General features: G+C 35.1%; 1 protein-coding gene across 1 annotated transcript in view; it reads left to right on the top strand.

Moving 5' to 3' along the window:
- Positions 1–4896, top strand: part of ITFG1 (integrin alpha FG-GAP repeat containing 1) — a 314830-nt gene extending 309934 nt beyond the window's left edge. The window contains exons 17-18 of the mRNA XM_043898386.1: positions 1649–1766; positions 4498–4896. Of these exons, the coding sequence (XP_043754321.1) occupies positions 1649–1766; positions 4498–4557 (178 nt within the window). The 3' untranslated portion in view covers positions 4558–4896. The remainder of the gene's footprint in view (positions 1–1648; positions 1767–4497) is intronic.
- Positions 4897–16527: the final 11631 nt, after the last annotated feature.

Below are 16527 nucleotides of genomic sequence, written 5' to 3'. Positions count from 1 at the left end.
ACTCTGTTACAGCATTATGTTTGAAGTAAGATAACATCAATAATGCCAGTTATGGTCTGAGTTCAGACCTTTTTAATGAGTCTATTAAAATTTTGAAATTTATAACAAAATGAATTACACAAAAAAACTATATGAATTATAGTACTTCTATATCATGTAATATCATGACATAGAACAGTCTCTTAAAAAGAGTGGTAAGGTAAAAGACAATAAATAGAAAATGCACTTAAAATATGTATAATAAGCAGTGATTTGTGATTTTAGAAGATATCTATGCAAATATGTTTATATATATATAGATATATAAGAAACTGAGAAGAATGACTGCTTCTGAGTAAGAAACTGAGTATTGGCCTTTTGTTTAGTATTTTTTATTACCAAAATTTCTTTATTCATTTTTAATCTAATTTTAAATTAGAACCACCCAAAAAATCTCATGAAAGGACTTTTTCTTAAGTATGAAGTAAGGCACTGAGAATAGCCAACCTCAACTAATGAACAGTGTTTAAGGTTTTCTTCCTCTGAGTTTCTGGGGAATTCTGTTAAAGCCTTTCTTCCGTAAGCTCAACATTTTTCATGTTTCTCTTGCTCTTTCTGAAAAACAAATGTTCTTTTCAAATTTATGTACATAATAAAAACTAAATTGATTTTAGTTTGAGGTATACTTTGAGATTTATTGACTAGAAGCTAACTTATGGATCAGTAAATTTTAATTATCCCCAAATAAGTCAATCACTGCTTGCAATTTATCAGCATAATCCTTACCTTTATTAAAATTTAAAATGAAAATATATCCATTATCTATTTTCAGAGAAAACAAAAAGTTCTTTACATATAACCACCTGCAGTGTTGGTGATATGGACTTCAGTTTTAGGTTTTTCACAGTTTTCAAAGGTTTTGAGGGTTTTATGTGGACTGTTTTAAAAGAAAAAGCTAGTTATATTGTTTATGCTGTTTGTATATTGCCATTGAGGGACTAAAGTCATTTTGTAGGAAGTCTCACAGTGCCATTGGAATGTTGTAAACCTTCCAGCATGACACTTGGCCCAAGTTCCTGTCTACACCTGCTTGGACATATGGTTATTTTTCTTAGTCATAATAAACATGTGAGCAGGGGTCAAAAAGTAAGATATAGAAATCTTATCAAAATCATGTGACAGTTTAGCCTTAAAGTTCAGGGTTTCAGATTCAGCAAGTCAAACAAGACGTAAAAAGGATGTGTAAAATTGCCCCGAGTGCCCTGAACAAGTTTGTCGTGGTGGTGGTTCAGTCAGAGTCGTGTCCGACTCTGCAACTCCACGAACTGTATGCAGCACGCCAGGCTTCCCTGTCCTCCACTGTCTTCTGGAGTTTGCTCAAGAAAAATCCTCACAGGAGCAAGGAGAAGTATCAAAGCATCTCAATCAAAAATTCTTTTCTGTTTCATTTCTCGAAGTAAAATCTGAACTCTGCTGGTTTGTCAATATTCTTAACCCTATATAATTTTAATTGCTTTTGTTTTACTTGTAACAAATTGGATATAGGTGGAAGAATTAATGAATGACTGAACTGATTAATTAATAAGAACTTTTGCTTTTTGGTCACAATAGAATTTTGTTATTTTTAAGTTAAAATGTGTAATTTCAATTCTTCTCTTTTCATCTACAGCTGGAGTGCCAAACTGTATCTTACACCAAGTAACATCGTTCTACTTACTGCTATAGCTCTCATTGGTGTCTGTGTTTTCATCTTGGCAATAATCGGCATTTTGCATTGGCAGGAAAAGGTTTGTTCACTTAAATGAAACTTTGATTAATTTATAATAGTAATATGTTGCTTTTTTAACATTTTTTAAATTAAAAAATTATATCTTCAACTTTTTCACATGACTTAAGATTTTCTGATTTTTCAAGTTCTGTTCATATGTCATTTTATTGATGATAATTTCTTTCATCTCCTTAAGTTACTAATGTCTCAATGATTCTTACAAATCAAAGAAACTATGTATTTTTAAATTTTGATACTACACAAAAGTAATAAAGTGAATACCCTAAATCAACAGGTATATCAAAAAGCTTAATTAGAAGTAATTTCATAATGGCCTTAAAAATAATAATCATTTCTTAAATGACCCTGTGTTCACTATTTACTATTAATAATAAAGCCATGGACTTTTTTTCCTGGGAATAATAGCTATCTGTTTATAAAAATTAGAGCAGAGAGAGTTTAGGTGGGAAGTAACAAAGTGATAAACATCCTTTCCATCTATTAATAGCAGGTATTCTTTGCATTAAACAAGACTGATTTCTGTTCTATAGTATAACACCATAAATAATAATTAAAAACAGAACTCCAAAAGTATATTTTATATAATATTAATGAGGAGAAACAAAAGGCTTTCACATAAATGTATTAGTAGTTTAGATATAAAGGAAAAAAGCTAATTTCTATTTGTATATGAATATATATTCATTACACAACTAGGAGGTTCCAAAAATGTTCTCCAAAAAGGGCTTCTTTGTCACAAAAATGTCTTCCTTTTTTGCGCCTATTCCCTTTAGATGTGATACTTATAATGATCATTAAAATTACCATCTGTTCTATGTTACCAGTTTTAACTATGAAAGAGAATATATTGTTGTTCTAATAAATGTTCATAGGTTTGTCTATCAAAAAAATCACTCCTTCCATATAAAAAATGATAAAGTTACATATTCAGTTGATTTTAAAACTTCAACGTAAGAAGATCATCACAGAAACCAACACAACACTGTAAAGCAATTATCCTCCAATTAAAATATTTTAAAAAGAAGAGTTAAGATAGAGGTGACCCTATTTACTTTCATCTGAAGTTTCAGAACGTAGTATGAAATATTATATAGCTCTAGACCTATGAAGGAAAAGAAATTAATTTTATTAATTTTACAGTAGGTCTGATTACAGTATAAGCAGACTCACAATGATGATACAGTGGCTAAAAACTGAAGTTTTAAATATAAGGATGGATCAAAATACATATTTGTAAACTGCCTCTTCCTGTGGTACTGTGGTTCTTCCCCCCCTTGGACCACTTCTTTTTCACCTATTGGCTGTTCTTTCTGCCACAGTGTCTGCCGTATGCCCTCTTCTTTATACACATTCCCCTGCCACTTTTAGTTCAGTTCAGTTCAGTCACTCAGTCGTGTCTCATCCTTGCAACCCCATGAACCGCAGCACGCCAGGCCTCCCTGTCCATCACCAACTCCCGGAGTCCACCCAAACCCATGTCCATTGAGTCAGTGATGCCATCCTACCATCTCATCCTCTGTCGTCCCCTTCTCTTCCTGCCGTCAATCTTTCCCAGCCTTCATCTCTCTCTAAAGCTCCCTCCTTCAAACTGTCACCATGACACTTCTACCCACATCAATTACAAGCAACTTAAAACTAGTTTCTTTCTTACTCATTACAGGATTTACCAGTTGCCTTCCTGTATGTGCCTTCATACAATCTCTGAAGCTGACTCCACTTCTGAATTCCTTACATCAGTACTTTAATTTAGTTCAACTCCGTGCTATATCCTCCCTGTCCTCCCAAATTCCATTCTCTCCCCTCCACTCCATTTACCACATTGCTGCCAGATTACTCATCTTTTAGTCTTAATCATGTCACTCCTCTGCTCAAAAACCTTTGGTGCCTACCCCCTGCCTAAAATATGTAACCCCATTAGCCTAGCCTTCATGGTACAGTCTTCCTTCTGACTCCACCATATACTTTTCCAACCTTTCTCTTACCAGTTGCTTCCATATTTCCCATGCTCCTGCCAGACTTCCCAGGATTGTTCCTGCTCTTCCCCCATCTTATAGAGAATGTCCCTCTTAATTTCCATAAATGCTGTCTTTCAAAGCTTTCCCTTTCATCAGGCCAACCAAAGTAATCTCTCAGAATTTTGGTAACATTTTATCCTGAAATAGAGTTATTTAGTATGTTTTCAGTATGTTTTTCATTCTAGACTTTAGTAAATTCCATGATACAAAACTGAGGAGTTTTCTAATCCCTCAAAATTCCAAGCACATGGGACTTAACCTAGTGGTTGAGTAGTTAAGAATTCATTCTTCCACTGCAGGGGCACAGGTTCCATCCCTAGTCAAGGAACCAATATCCCAATGCAAAATCAATAGGTTAACCCCAAAATAATTAATGCACTTTAATATAATTAGATTCAGCAGTATTAAGAACAGGAAAAATGTAAGAGTTGATTCCATTCTTACAAAATCTAATGTTTACTCCTACTTTCAAATAATATATAACAAACTAAGCTTTTAAGGATCATTTCTTGTTAGTTTTTTAAATTCAGTTTAAGAGATCATTAATTATAGAATAGCTACTGTAAATTATAAAAATATTTCATAAGATTATTGCATAATAAAATCACACCTACTAATTGCTGAGGGCTTTTTTAATTAACCACTTCATATTTCAGAAAGTCTTTGTTTGACATTTTCTTTTCATTTATAAACCAGTCTAAAATTCTTTTTCAGAAAGCAGATGATAGAGAAAAACGACAAGAAGCTCATCGATTTCATTTTGATGCTATGTGACTTGCCTTTAATATTGCATAATGGAACAGCTATTCACTTGATAAACTGAAATGCTAAACCTGGCTTATAGAAGAAAATAGGAGATTTTGAACATTACTTATAAACGATACATCCCTTGGTAATTATTGCAAAATGTTCAAATAAATATGGTCTGAATGTGTTACAAGGTCTTTTTTTAAAGTACTTTGTATACAATAGTTTTGGTTCTTTTTTCAGTTGTACTGTACATTTTTTTCCCTTTGTGGAATGTGTTGCATGTACTCAGGTGTTTATGTATTTATAATCTTATTAGAATAATGATGATGGAAAAAGACATGTAAATAAAAATTATTTAAATGAGCAAGGTTTTTTGTGTTCCACTTGAATCAATCTTGCTTCTTAGTCTAACAATGCAAATTATACTTCTGTGACTGTATCATAGGTAAAGTTCTTAACCGTTCACCCTAATGATAGTAGGTGAGGGGTCTTTCACTGATGTCATACAATAAGTGATTGGGTACTCTGGCTTTGGAACCACAGTCAGACTTGCTTTAAACTCTTGGTTACACCATTTACAAGCTGTTTGTTGAACGTGGCTAACCTCTTAAGCCTCAGTTTTCTTGTTTATAAACAGAGCTAATACTATTACACAGTTGAGTTATAATATACATTAAATGGGATAATGTATACAAAGTACATAGCTTGGTGCCTAACACAGAGTAAGGTTTCAATACGTGGTAGTTGTCGTTACAATTATTCTTAAATCATTTTTTACAGACTTCTGCAACTAATTATCAAAATATATAGACTTCATAGGATTTTCTTTTCAGGCATGTGGAAATCATAGTCTTAGGAAAGCCTAAATTCTTCGTGGTTGACACCCTATATAAAGGTTTATTATTTTCTTATATTAACTGAAAATTATAATACCCTTCAAGAATTAATGTGCCCCAATAATTTTCATTTGAACACAGATCCTTATCACGTGGTAGTGAAAAGCATTTGATTTCTTGAAACATCTGGGAATGCAAATCTTCAATCACATTTCTATTCTCAAATGCTTGTAAGAGTCTGTAATTTACATTCAGACTTCAATGCAAATTTTTGTGAACTTCATCAAAAAGTTACATCTAAGTTTATATGTCAGTGCTAATAACTTCCTAACATGCAAATGAACATATGATGGATATAAAACATAAAAACTTGTTTGAAAACAATTTTGTTCTTTGTGTTATTTTTTTTTTCTTACAGTTCACTGAGAATGGTGTGTATATAAGTGGTTTACTTTATGTACCTAAGCATGTCTTTATGTACCTAAGTCGTCTTAATAAATATTCTGTATTGAAACAAAGTATTTTGGGGACTGTGTAAATAATTACTTTGGCCCATGATAAGCCTTAGAGGTTATGAGGTCCACGTGCCTAACAGGGCTAGACAGGCATCTCCCAACTATAATACCCAGTTAAATTCACTAAATATTAATCAGCCTACAACACTGTGCCAGGCTCTGTTTTACACTGTCCTTAAAGACAGGTAGGTTTAGTATCTATCATCTGATACAGCATGAGTTTTAAAACTCATTGTAGTCAGAGTCTGTGAGGAATAGTGTTACAGGCAAATGAAATATCAATGACAAAAATATAATCAGTGACTATGTTTCTGTATCTTGATACTAACATTCAATGCAACATCAGTGTCACTCATTAAGGGACAGCAAGTAAATGTTTCACAATGTTCAGAATCAAATACAGTTGACCCTTGAGCAAAATGGGTTCGGATGCACAAGTCCTCTTAAAAGTGGGTTTTTCAGTACTTAGGTACTACAGTAGTACACAGTTGGCTGAATCTGCAGGTGCAGAATCTCAGATACAGAAATCCAACAAGAAAGTTATACTTGGGTATTTGCATAGAAGGTCAGCACATGTGCTGTTCAAGAGTGTAGTGGAAAGAGCACAAGACTTTGAGGTCAAACTAATCAGGATTCAGAGCCTAACTCCCATTTTGTGACTTTCAGTCAGTCACTTTACCTCTTTGAGCTCTGGTTTCTTCCTCTATAAAACAAGGATATTGAGTGATACCTACCCTAAAAAAACTATTTTGAGTTTTAAGTAGCAATATGTGCACAGAAGATACTTGAAAAGTGCTGGTTCTTTTCTTCTGTCCCACTTCCCATTGCAGAGACAAACAATAACTTAACATTTGACTCTCTTCCACTGACATATACTTATATAATCCTCCTCCTTTGGGGAACTAGGAGCAATCAAGACTTAATAACCATTTGAAGATAACAATCACATGCAAACTTTTTGTTTTACTGTGCTTCAGTTTACTGCATTTCACAAATATTTTGTTTTAAAAATTGAATGTTTGTGGCAACCCTGCATTGAGTAGGTCTACTGGTGCCATTTTCCAACAGCATTTGCTCACTTGATGTCTCTGTGTCACATTTTGCTAATTCTTGCAATATTGAAAATTTTTAAATTATTATAGTGACTTGTGATCAGTGATTTTTTTACATTACTATTATAACTGGAGTTTGTTTTTTGTATTCTTAAGGTATGTACATTGTCTTTATTTTTCTTTTTTTATTTTTTTGCCACACCATGGGGTATGTGGGATCTTAGTTCCCTGACCAGGGGTCCAACCCTCATCCCCTGCATTGGAAACATGGAGTCTTAACCACTGTGAAGTCCCTAGGATGTACAGTATCTTTAAAAAGACATAATGCTATTACATAATGCTATACTGTATAGATTACAATATAGTGTAAACAATGAGAAACCAAAAAAGTTCATGAGACTTGCTTTAGCATGATATTCTCTTTATTGGGGTGGTCTGGAACCAAACCCATAATATCTCCAAGACATACCTATACTTGCAAATACAATAAATACATTGTTGTTAACACACCATTTATCTGGACTAACTCGTTATACTTCTCCGTCTACCAGCCAAAAAAAAAAAAAACCATTTTCAGAAACTTAATTCTCAAAATAGTTTCTCCAAGAAGGCCTCAGGATTAGAGGTAATAACTTATGAACATACTCTTTATACTCTTCCTACTCTTGATAAGGTAGGAAGCTATTACAACTATATATACCTAGAGATTCACCCTCCGGTTAAGTATCCATAAATCTGTGATGTGCATCTCTACTAAAGACAGTGGTTACTAAACTATCAAAGGTAAAAATGAATTGGCATCAAAGATTCTTTTCAAGCAAAGAAATCCTATAGCAAAATGTTTCAACATAGAGGAAAAATAAACACTAAGGATACTAGATTATTTTAGAAAAAAAATAATTTTACATATTACTAAAAATAAGATCACCAAGGTAAATTAAGACAGATTTATACAAAAGTCCAGTGAATTCATATAGTAACTGCAAAAGAATGAGTTTTATTCCATGTTTCCATTTTTTTTTCCTTTTGTTCTTTAGAAGATCTCTAAGAAAGAATAAAAGTCCGGAAATATTAATTTTTACAAATAGCTAGAACTGACTACTCAAAACTCAAAACTTGAAATGTGTCCAAGAGACCCTGATTACTGAGGCTTAAGTTATGATTGTTGTTCAGTTGCTAAGTCCTGTCCGATTCTTTGTGACCTCATGGACTGCAGCATGCCAGTCTCCCCTGTCCCCTACTATCTCCTGGAGATTGCTCAAATTCATGTGCATGGAGTCAGTGATGCTATCTAACCATCTCATCCTCTGCCACCGCCTTCTCCTTTTGCCTTCAATCTTTCCCAGCAGCAGGGTTTTTTTCTGAGTTGGCTCTTCACATTGGTGGCCAAAATATTGGAGCTTCAGCATCAGTCCTTCCAATGAATATTCAGGGTTAACTTCCTTTAGGATTCACTGGTTTGATCTCCTTGCAGTTCAAGGGACTCTCAAGAGACTTCTCCAGCACTGCAACTGGAAAACATCAATTCTTTGGCACTCAGCCTTCTTTATGGTCCAACTCTCACATCCATATATGACTACTGGAAAAACCATAGGTTTGACTCTACAAACTGTGAGCAAAGTGATGTCTCTGCTTTTTAATACACAGTCTAGGTTTGTCACAGCTTTCCTTCTAAGGAGCAACTATCTTCTAATTTCATGGCTATCTTCACCATCTGCAGTTTTTCTGCAGCCTAGGAAGATAAAATCTATCACAACTTCCACATTTTCCCCCATCTATTTGCCATGAAGTGATGGGACTGGATGCCATGATCTTAGTTTTTTTAATGTTGAGTTTTAAGCCAGCTTTTTCACTCTCCTCTCTCACCCTCATCAAGAGGCTCTTTAGTTCCTCTTCACTTTCTGCCATTTTAGTGGTATCATTTGCATATCTGAGGTTGTTGATTATCTCCCAGCAGTCTTGATTCCAGCTTGTGATTCACCCAACTTGGCATTTTGCATAATATACTCTGCACAGAAGTTAAATAAGCAGGGTGACAACATACAGTACTCCTTTCCCAATTTTGAGCCAGTCAGTTGTTCCATGTCCAGTTCTAACTATTGATTCTTGACTCACATACAGATTTCTCAGGAGACAGGTAAGGTGATCTGGTATTCCCATCTCTTGACGAATTTTCCACAGTTTGTTGTGATCCACACAGCCAAAGACTTTCACATGATCAATGAAGTAGAAGTAAATGTTTTTCTGGAATTCCCTCCCTTAGCAATTTGATCTTTGTGCCTCTGCCTCTTAAAAGCCAGTTTGCACACCTGGAAGTTATCTTGGTTCATGAACTGCTGGAGCCTAGGTTGAAGGACTTTGAGCATAACCTTGCTAGCATGTGAAATGAGAGCAATTGTACACTAGTATGAACATTCTTTGGCATTGCCCTTCTTTGGGATTGGAATAAAAACTGACCTTTTCCAGTCCTATGGCCATTGTTGATTGTTCCAAATATGCTGACATATTGAGTGTAGGATTTTAACAGGATCATCTTTTAGGGTTTTAAATAGGATTTTAAATAAGCTAGGATACTTAGGGGTAACTCCTTAGTATAATAGTGAACTAAAGAGCTTCCCTGGCAGGTCAATGGTAGAGAATCTGCCTGCCAATGCAGGGGGTACATGTTCAGTCCCTGGTCGGGGAAGATCCCACATGCTGCAGAGCAGCTAAGCCTGTGGGCCACAACTATTGAGCCTGTGAGCTACAGCCCAGGAGCCACAATTACTGATACCAACATTCTCTAGGGCCGTGCTTCCCAATGAGAAGCCTAAGCACTGCAACTAGAGATTAGCCCCTACTCACCACAACTAGAGAAAAGCCCGGGCAGCAATGAAGACCTAGCACAGTCAAAAATACTGAATTAAAGTTAACCAGCCCTTGTGATGACTTGCAGCCTACTTTGCATCACCTAGCCAGTTATTTTTAAAGACTAATAAAACAGATAATAGATTAGGAGTGCTCTTGGTCAACACTTGTACTGAAAGGACAAGGAAGGAAGCAAGACTGGGCAGAGGCAGAAATCAAGTCGTGATGCATTCTCAGTGAAATGCCTCATACAGTGCTACAGTGCGTCTTGAGGTAGGATGACCTCCTCTATTTCCTAACCTGTCCTAAGTTAGGGTAAGAAGGCTGGGCCTTTATACCCCCACATTCATCAGTTATTGGCTACAGGCTGTCCCAAGAGCCTCTGTCAAGGAAAACAAAGCAGGCAGGAATAACTAACATCAGAAATGATAAAGAAGATATAACTATTAAGTACATATTAAAAATAGGAAGAGGTTAAGAACAATTTTATACCAATGAATTTGAAAGTTAACAAAACAGACCAATTTCTATGAAAACATCACTAAAACATATTCAAACAGAAAGCCTGATAACTTGTCTGGTAGGTGCTATGATGTCCAGATCCTCCTTCAAAAATAAAGGATTTATTATCCTAATTTCTGAGAGTACCTTCAACACATAGCTGTCAGCCCCTCTGGGGCTCTGCATTAGCTACAGAGTAGACTCAACTAAGATCCCTCCTCTCTTCTTGACACAGAAATCCTAAATGTGTATAAAATAAATATATAAGCAAAACAGACATGTAAGGAGAAAGAGACACACCCCAATCTAGGTTGGAAATGTCAATTCTCTTCTATAGTGAGTAACAGAAAATGTAGGCAGAAAATCAGAAAATTTAGAGATGACCTGAAAAGCATTACCAACCCAGTTAACTTAATGAAGCAGAAAACACTTCAACAAGAGCAGAACACAGAGTTGCCGTACATGCATGCGGAACATTCGCTGAAAGAGATACTAATCTGGGCTATCAAAGAAACCGCCCCAAATGCAAAAGAGCAGAAATTGTACAGAAGATCCTCAGACTAAAACTGAACTAAATTAAAGAGATACCTGGAAAACACTCAAATAGTAGAAATTAATGCACTTTAAAATAACCATGAGATTAATGAAGTCTCAAAGGAAATTTTTTTAAGTTTTTAACCAAATAAAAACACAACATAACAAAATTTGTAGGAGACAGAAAAGGCAGAGCTTAAAGGGAAATGTATAGCATTAAATATATATATTAACAAAGAAAAAAGATCTAAAATCAATAACCTAAGCTTCCACCTTAACTAGAAAAAAAGAAGATTAGATCTAAAGCAAACAGACGATAGAAGGAAATTATTAAAGCAGAAATCAATAAAAAGATGGTTCTTTGACAAGATCAACAATATTGATATACCTCAAACCAGGGGAAAAAAGGAATAGACATAAATAACCAATATAATGAACGAAATGGAAGACATCACTCCTGATCCCACTGACATTAAAGGCATAATTTTTTTAAAATATGAGGAATTATCTATGCCCATGAATTCAATGAATTAGATTAAATGGACCAGTTCCTTAAAAGATTTGTTGTTGTTCAGTCACAAGTCATGACTGACTCATTGTGACCCCACAGATTATAGCATGCCAGGCTCCTCTGTCTTCTCCTACCTCCCAGAGTTTGCTCAAATTCATGTCCAGAGTGTTGGTGATGCTATCTAACCATCACTTCTCTGCTGCACCTTTCTCCTTTTGCCTTCAATCTTTCCCTGTATCAGGCTCTTTGCCAGTGAATTGGCTCCTTGCATCAAGTGGCCAAAGTACTGAAGCTTCCGCTTCAGCAACAGTCCTTCCAATGAATATTCAGGGCTGATTTCCTTGAGGATTGACTAGCTTGATCTCCTTAAAGTCCAAGGGACCCTCAAGAGTCTTCTCCAACACCACAATTGGAAAGCATCAATTCTTCGATGCTCAGCCTTTTTTATGGTCCAGTTCTCACATCCGTACATGACTACTGGAAAAATCATAGCTTTGACTATATGGACCTTTGTTCACAAAGTGATGTATCTGATTTTAATATACTGTCTAGGTTTGTCATAGCTTTCCTTGAGTAAGCAGCTTTTAATTTCATGGCTGCAGTCACCATCCACATGACTCTGGAGCCCAAGAAAAGAAAATCCTTCACTGCTTCCAATTCTTCCCCTTCTATTTGCCATGAGGTGATGGGACTGGATGCCATGATCTTAGTTTTCTGAATGTTGAGTTTCAAGTCAGTTTTTTCACTCTTCTCTTTTACCCTCATCAGGGGGCTTTTTAGTTCTTCACTTTCTGCCATTAAAAGATACAAACTACCAATAGAGACATAAGCAGAAATCAATAAACACTATATATATTTTTTAAAGTTAAACCTTCATATTAAAAACAAACCTTCCACCAAAGAAAACTCAATGGAGCAGATGGTTTCACTGGCAAATTTTACAAACATCTAAGAAATAATACCTATTTTACCCAGTATCTTGAAGAAAAAGAAGAGGAAGGAATATTTCATAACTCTTTTTAAAAGGTCAATATTTCCCTAATGCTAAAACCAGACAAAGACATTGTAAGAAAATAAAACTACAGGCCAATATCCCTCATAACACAGATATAAAAATCCTCAACAAAACAGTAGGAAATTTTGTGCACAAATATATAAAAAAGATAATATATCATTACCAAGTGTTTTTCATCCCAGAATGTAAAACTAGTTCACTATTTGAAGGGGAAGAAAGCAATATAATTTACCATACTATTAAGTCAGAAAAACCATTTTATCCTCTCAATAGACACAGAAAGATAATTTGACAAAATCTAACATCCACTGTCAATTTTTAAAAAAAACTAAGTAAACTATGAATAGAACCTCCTTAACCTATTAAAGGGCATTAATTTTAAAAAAAGAAAAAAAAAACCACAGCTAACACATACTTAATAGTGGGAGACTGAATGCTTTCCCTCTAAGATGAGGTACAAGGTAAGGATGTCCTCTCCCACTGATAATTTTTAACATAATACAGAAAATCTTTTTTTTATATCTGTTTTAATATAAGACCTTTTAAATTTTTTTAATTGAAATACAGTTGATTTACCATACTGTACTGGAAACCTTAATTAAAGTAATAAGCCAAGAAAAGAAAAGAAAAGGCATACAGACTGGAAAGGAAGAAATAAAACAGTCCCTATTAGCAGATGACATAGTAGTCTAGAAAATCTATACACACACACACACAATCTCCTAGAACTAAGTGAATTCAGCAAGTTCAGCAGGATACAAGGTCAACACACAAAATCAATCATATTCCTATATAAATGCAATGAGCAACTGGAAATTCAAATTCTTTTAAATTTCACTTAAAATAGATCCCCAAAATGAAATTCTTAGGTATAAAAATAACAAAGCATGCATAGGATCTGTATGCTGAAAACTATGAAAGAGCAATAGAAGAAATCAAGGAAGACATAAAAGATATTGTGTTCATAGACTGGAAGATCCAACCTAGGAAAGATGTCAACACTCCCCAAAGTGACCTATAGATTTAATAATATCCCTATCAAAATTCCAACAGTATTTTTTGGACATAGATAAGATGATTATAAAATTTATAAGAAAGAGTAAAGGAACTAGAATAGTTTCAAATAATTGTGGAAGAGATGGCAAAGTTGAAGGTCCAACTCCTGATTTTAAGACTTATAATAAAGCTATAATAATCAGGATATTGTGGCACTTGCAAAAAGACAGACACATAGATCAATGGAACAAAAGAGAAAGTCCAAAAATAAACCCACACAAATATAGCTGTTTGATATTTGACAAAAGTTTAAAAGTGATTCAGTGGAAGGTGGTCTTTGAAATAAACAGTACTGTTAGAATATTTGGTCATCCATATGCAAAGAAAAAAAAGAACCTTGACCTAAACCTCACACCTCATACAATAATTAACTCAAAATGGATCATAACCTTAAATGCAAAAGATAAAACTATCAAACTTTTAGAAGAAAACATATAACAATACATTCATGAACTGCAATAAGCAAAGAGTTCTTAGAAATAAGACCAATCGTATGATCCATAAAAGAAAACAGTCTAAATTTAAAATCATTTTCTTTGCCAAAAACACTTTCAAGAGAATGAATAGACAAGCTACATATGCAACGGAAATATTTGCAAATCATATATTCAATAACAGACATATCCAGAATGTATAAAATGTAAAAGAACTCTCAAAACTAAACAATAACCCAATTTAAAAGTGAGAAAGAACTTGGACACTGCCCCCAAAAAAGATATATGAATAGCAACTAAGCTCATGAAAAGATACTCAACATCATTTGCCATTAGGGAAATGAACATTAAGACCATGGAAAGATACCACTACATGCCTATTACTGTACCAAGAGACTTGCATTTGTTTCAGTTTTAGTAAACAGGGTTAAACATAAAGTAAACAGATCTTTCAAAATGAGACTCTGGCTTTTAAGAAAAAGATACATGTATGTTAACAATGCTATTCTAAAATATATAATTACAACCTAAGTTTCTCAAGTAAATGGATGACCAGAAATCTTCCCGATAAAGTTGAAATACTTAAGCACTGGTAGAAGATAACATTTCTTAAAATTTCTCTTGCTCTGCAATTATACTAGGCAGAAATTTGAAAACAGGTTTAGGTGACATCATTACCAAATGACCCGGTTTTGACTCCCTGGAGACAAGTCTTCTTCAATAACATTGGCACAGGGATAATTTTGGTTTATAAGTGTATGGACTGAACTGTCTTTCCCCTCACCCAAATCCATATGTTGAAGCTCTAACCCAAAATGTGATTATATTTGGAGATAGGGCCTTTAAGAATGTAATTAAGGTTAAAAGTGGTTAAAAGAGTAGGATCTTAATACAATCTGACTGATATTCTTATAAGAGGAAAAGACATGAGTTTGTGGCTATGTGAAAACAGTCTGCAAGCCAGGAAGAGAGGTCTCACCAGAAACCAACCCTACTTGTACCCTAATATTGGACTTCTAGCCTTCAGAACCGTGAGAAAATAAATTTCTATTGTGTAGATCACCCAGTCTATGACATGTAGTTATGACAACCCAAGCCAACTAATAAACTAAAAAAATCTTCCTCCTTTCCTTCCTTTAAAAACCCAACTGAAATCTTCATATACTGAACTCTTCATACAATGAGATTCTATATAATTTTGCTTTTCACTAAATTTCATCATTGAAGTTATATATGCACACTGTAAGAAAAACAGTATAAGACACCCCTCCCCCTTTTTTTTTTTACTACAAATAGATTTTCTATGTATTAGTTTGGTTATGTGTCAATTCCTGTATCTTCATTAGTTATGGTATATCTCTGTATTAGTCTGCTTAGGCTGCCATAACAAAATGCCATACATTAAGTGACTGAAACAACATTTATCTTCTCACAGTTCTGGAGGCTGGAATCCCTGATTAAGGCTCCAGCCAATTTGGTTTCTGGTAAGAGGGCTTGCAGGCTGCTGCCTTCTCATCAGGCCTTCACCTGGCACTCCCTCCATGCCTGTGCTCTCTGCTGTTTCTTCTAAGATACTAATCCCATCGGGTCAGGGTCTCACCCTTATGACTTCATTTAACCTTAGAGGCCTCATCTCCAATACAGGCACACTAGGGGTTCAAACATGTATTTTGAGGGAAACATTCAGTTCATAACCATCTCTAAACATAACCTGCCTTTCTAGGCTATCGTTTAATAAAATGTAAGAGCTCCCAAACTCCAGCAAAAGAGACAGACAATAAAAATCTGTTTGGTACATAAACACGGAGATAAAATGCAGCATTTTTAAAATAAGTCAGTGCTCCACAACGCCATTCAAGTGCTACAGAAGACTTGGTCAGAGAAAACAAAATGTAAATTACAGGAATGATCTTGAGGAGTTTCAGAGGCTAGATCTATGCGTGAAAGATCAGGCGAGGAGCAATGAATGACAGCAGAGTTCTCAATCACCTGGGCACTGGAGGTAATCTGGGAACAGATTGGGTGCTACTGGGTGGTCTTCCAGGGAAATAATGTTTCAAAAACAGAACTCCCCAGCTGGGAGAGATGCAAACTGCTTTCCTTTTGATTTAGTCAACATATGGTCACACAGTAATCTCAGCTATGCTCTGTGCTTTACCACACTCCATGGAAGATCTACTGTAGACAATTACATCCAAAAAATAGGTGTCTTAACAGGTAGCCACAAAATGAACATTCCCAAACCACTCCTTGGGAATCTACTCCCCAGCCAACATACTACAGAAAAGACTTCTTAGGTTTCACCAAAATGTTAACTACCAGTAAGAGGTACTAGACTAAATGAAACAGTACTGTGTATATACTTTGTTTTAACTACAGTTGTTAACTACAGTTGTTTTACTCTGTCCCATTTTATCTTCAACTCAACTGCCAGATTTATCTTTCCAGAACTCCACTGCTCCACTATTAAAAATTGCCCCTCTGGCCTCCTGAGTCAGATATAAACTCCTTCACCTAGCAATTAAGCAAAATCCCCATAGACAAACCCACCATATTCAACTTCATCTTCACTCCCAATCACCACATTTGCCCCCAAAAAGATGCTTGCTGCTGCTCCTTGCCTGATGTGAAAGCTCTTCTACCCTCTCTCCTCTCCACTTGGTATCCACAGACTTTTCATTCTTCATGTGTCA

Source organism: Cervus elaphus, chromosome 4, assembly GCF_910594005.1.
Source record: "Cervus elaphus chromosome 4, mCerEla1.1, whole genome shotgun sequence".
NCBI classification, from domain to species: domain Eukaryota; kingdom Metazoa; phylum Chordata; class Mammalia; order Artiodactyla; family Cervidae; genus Cervus; species Cervus elaphus.
Note: the sequence above shows the minus strand (reverse complement) of the source record. Positions and strands in the feature narration are given on the sequence as shown.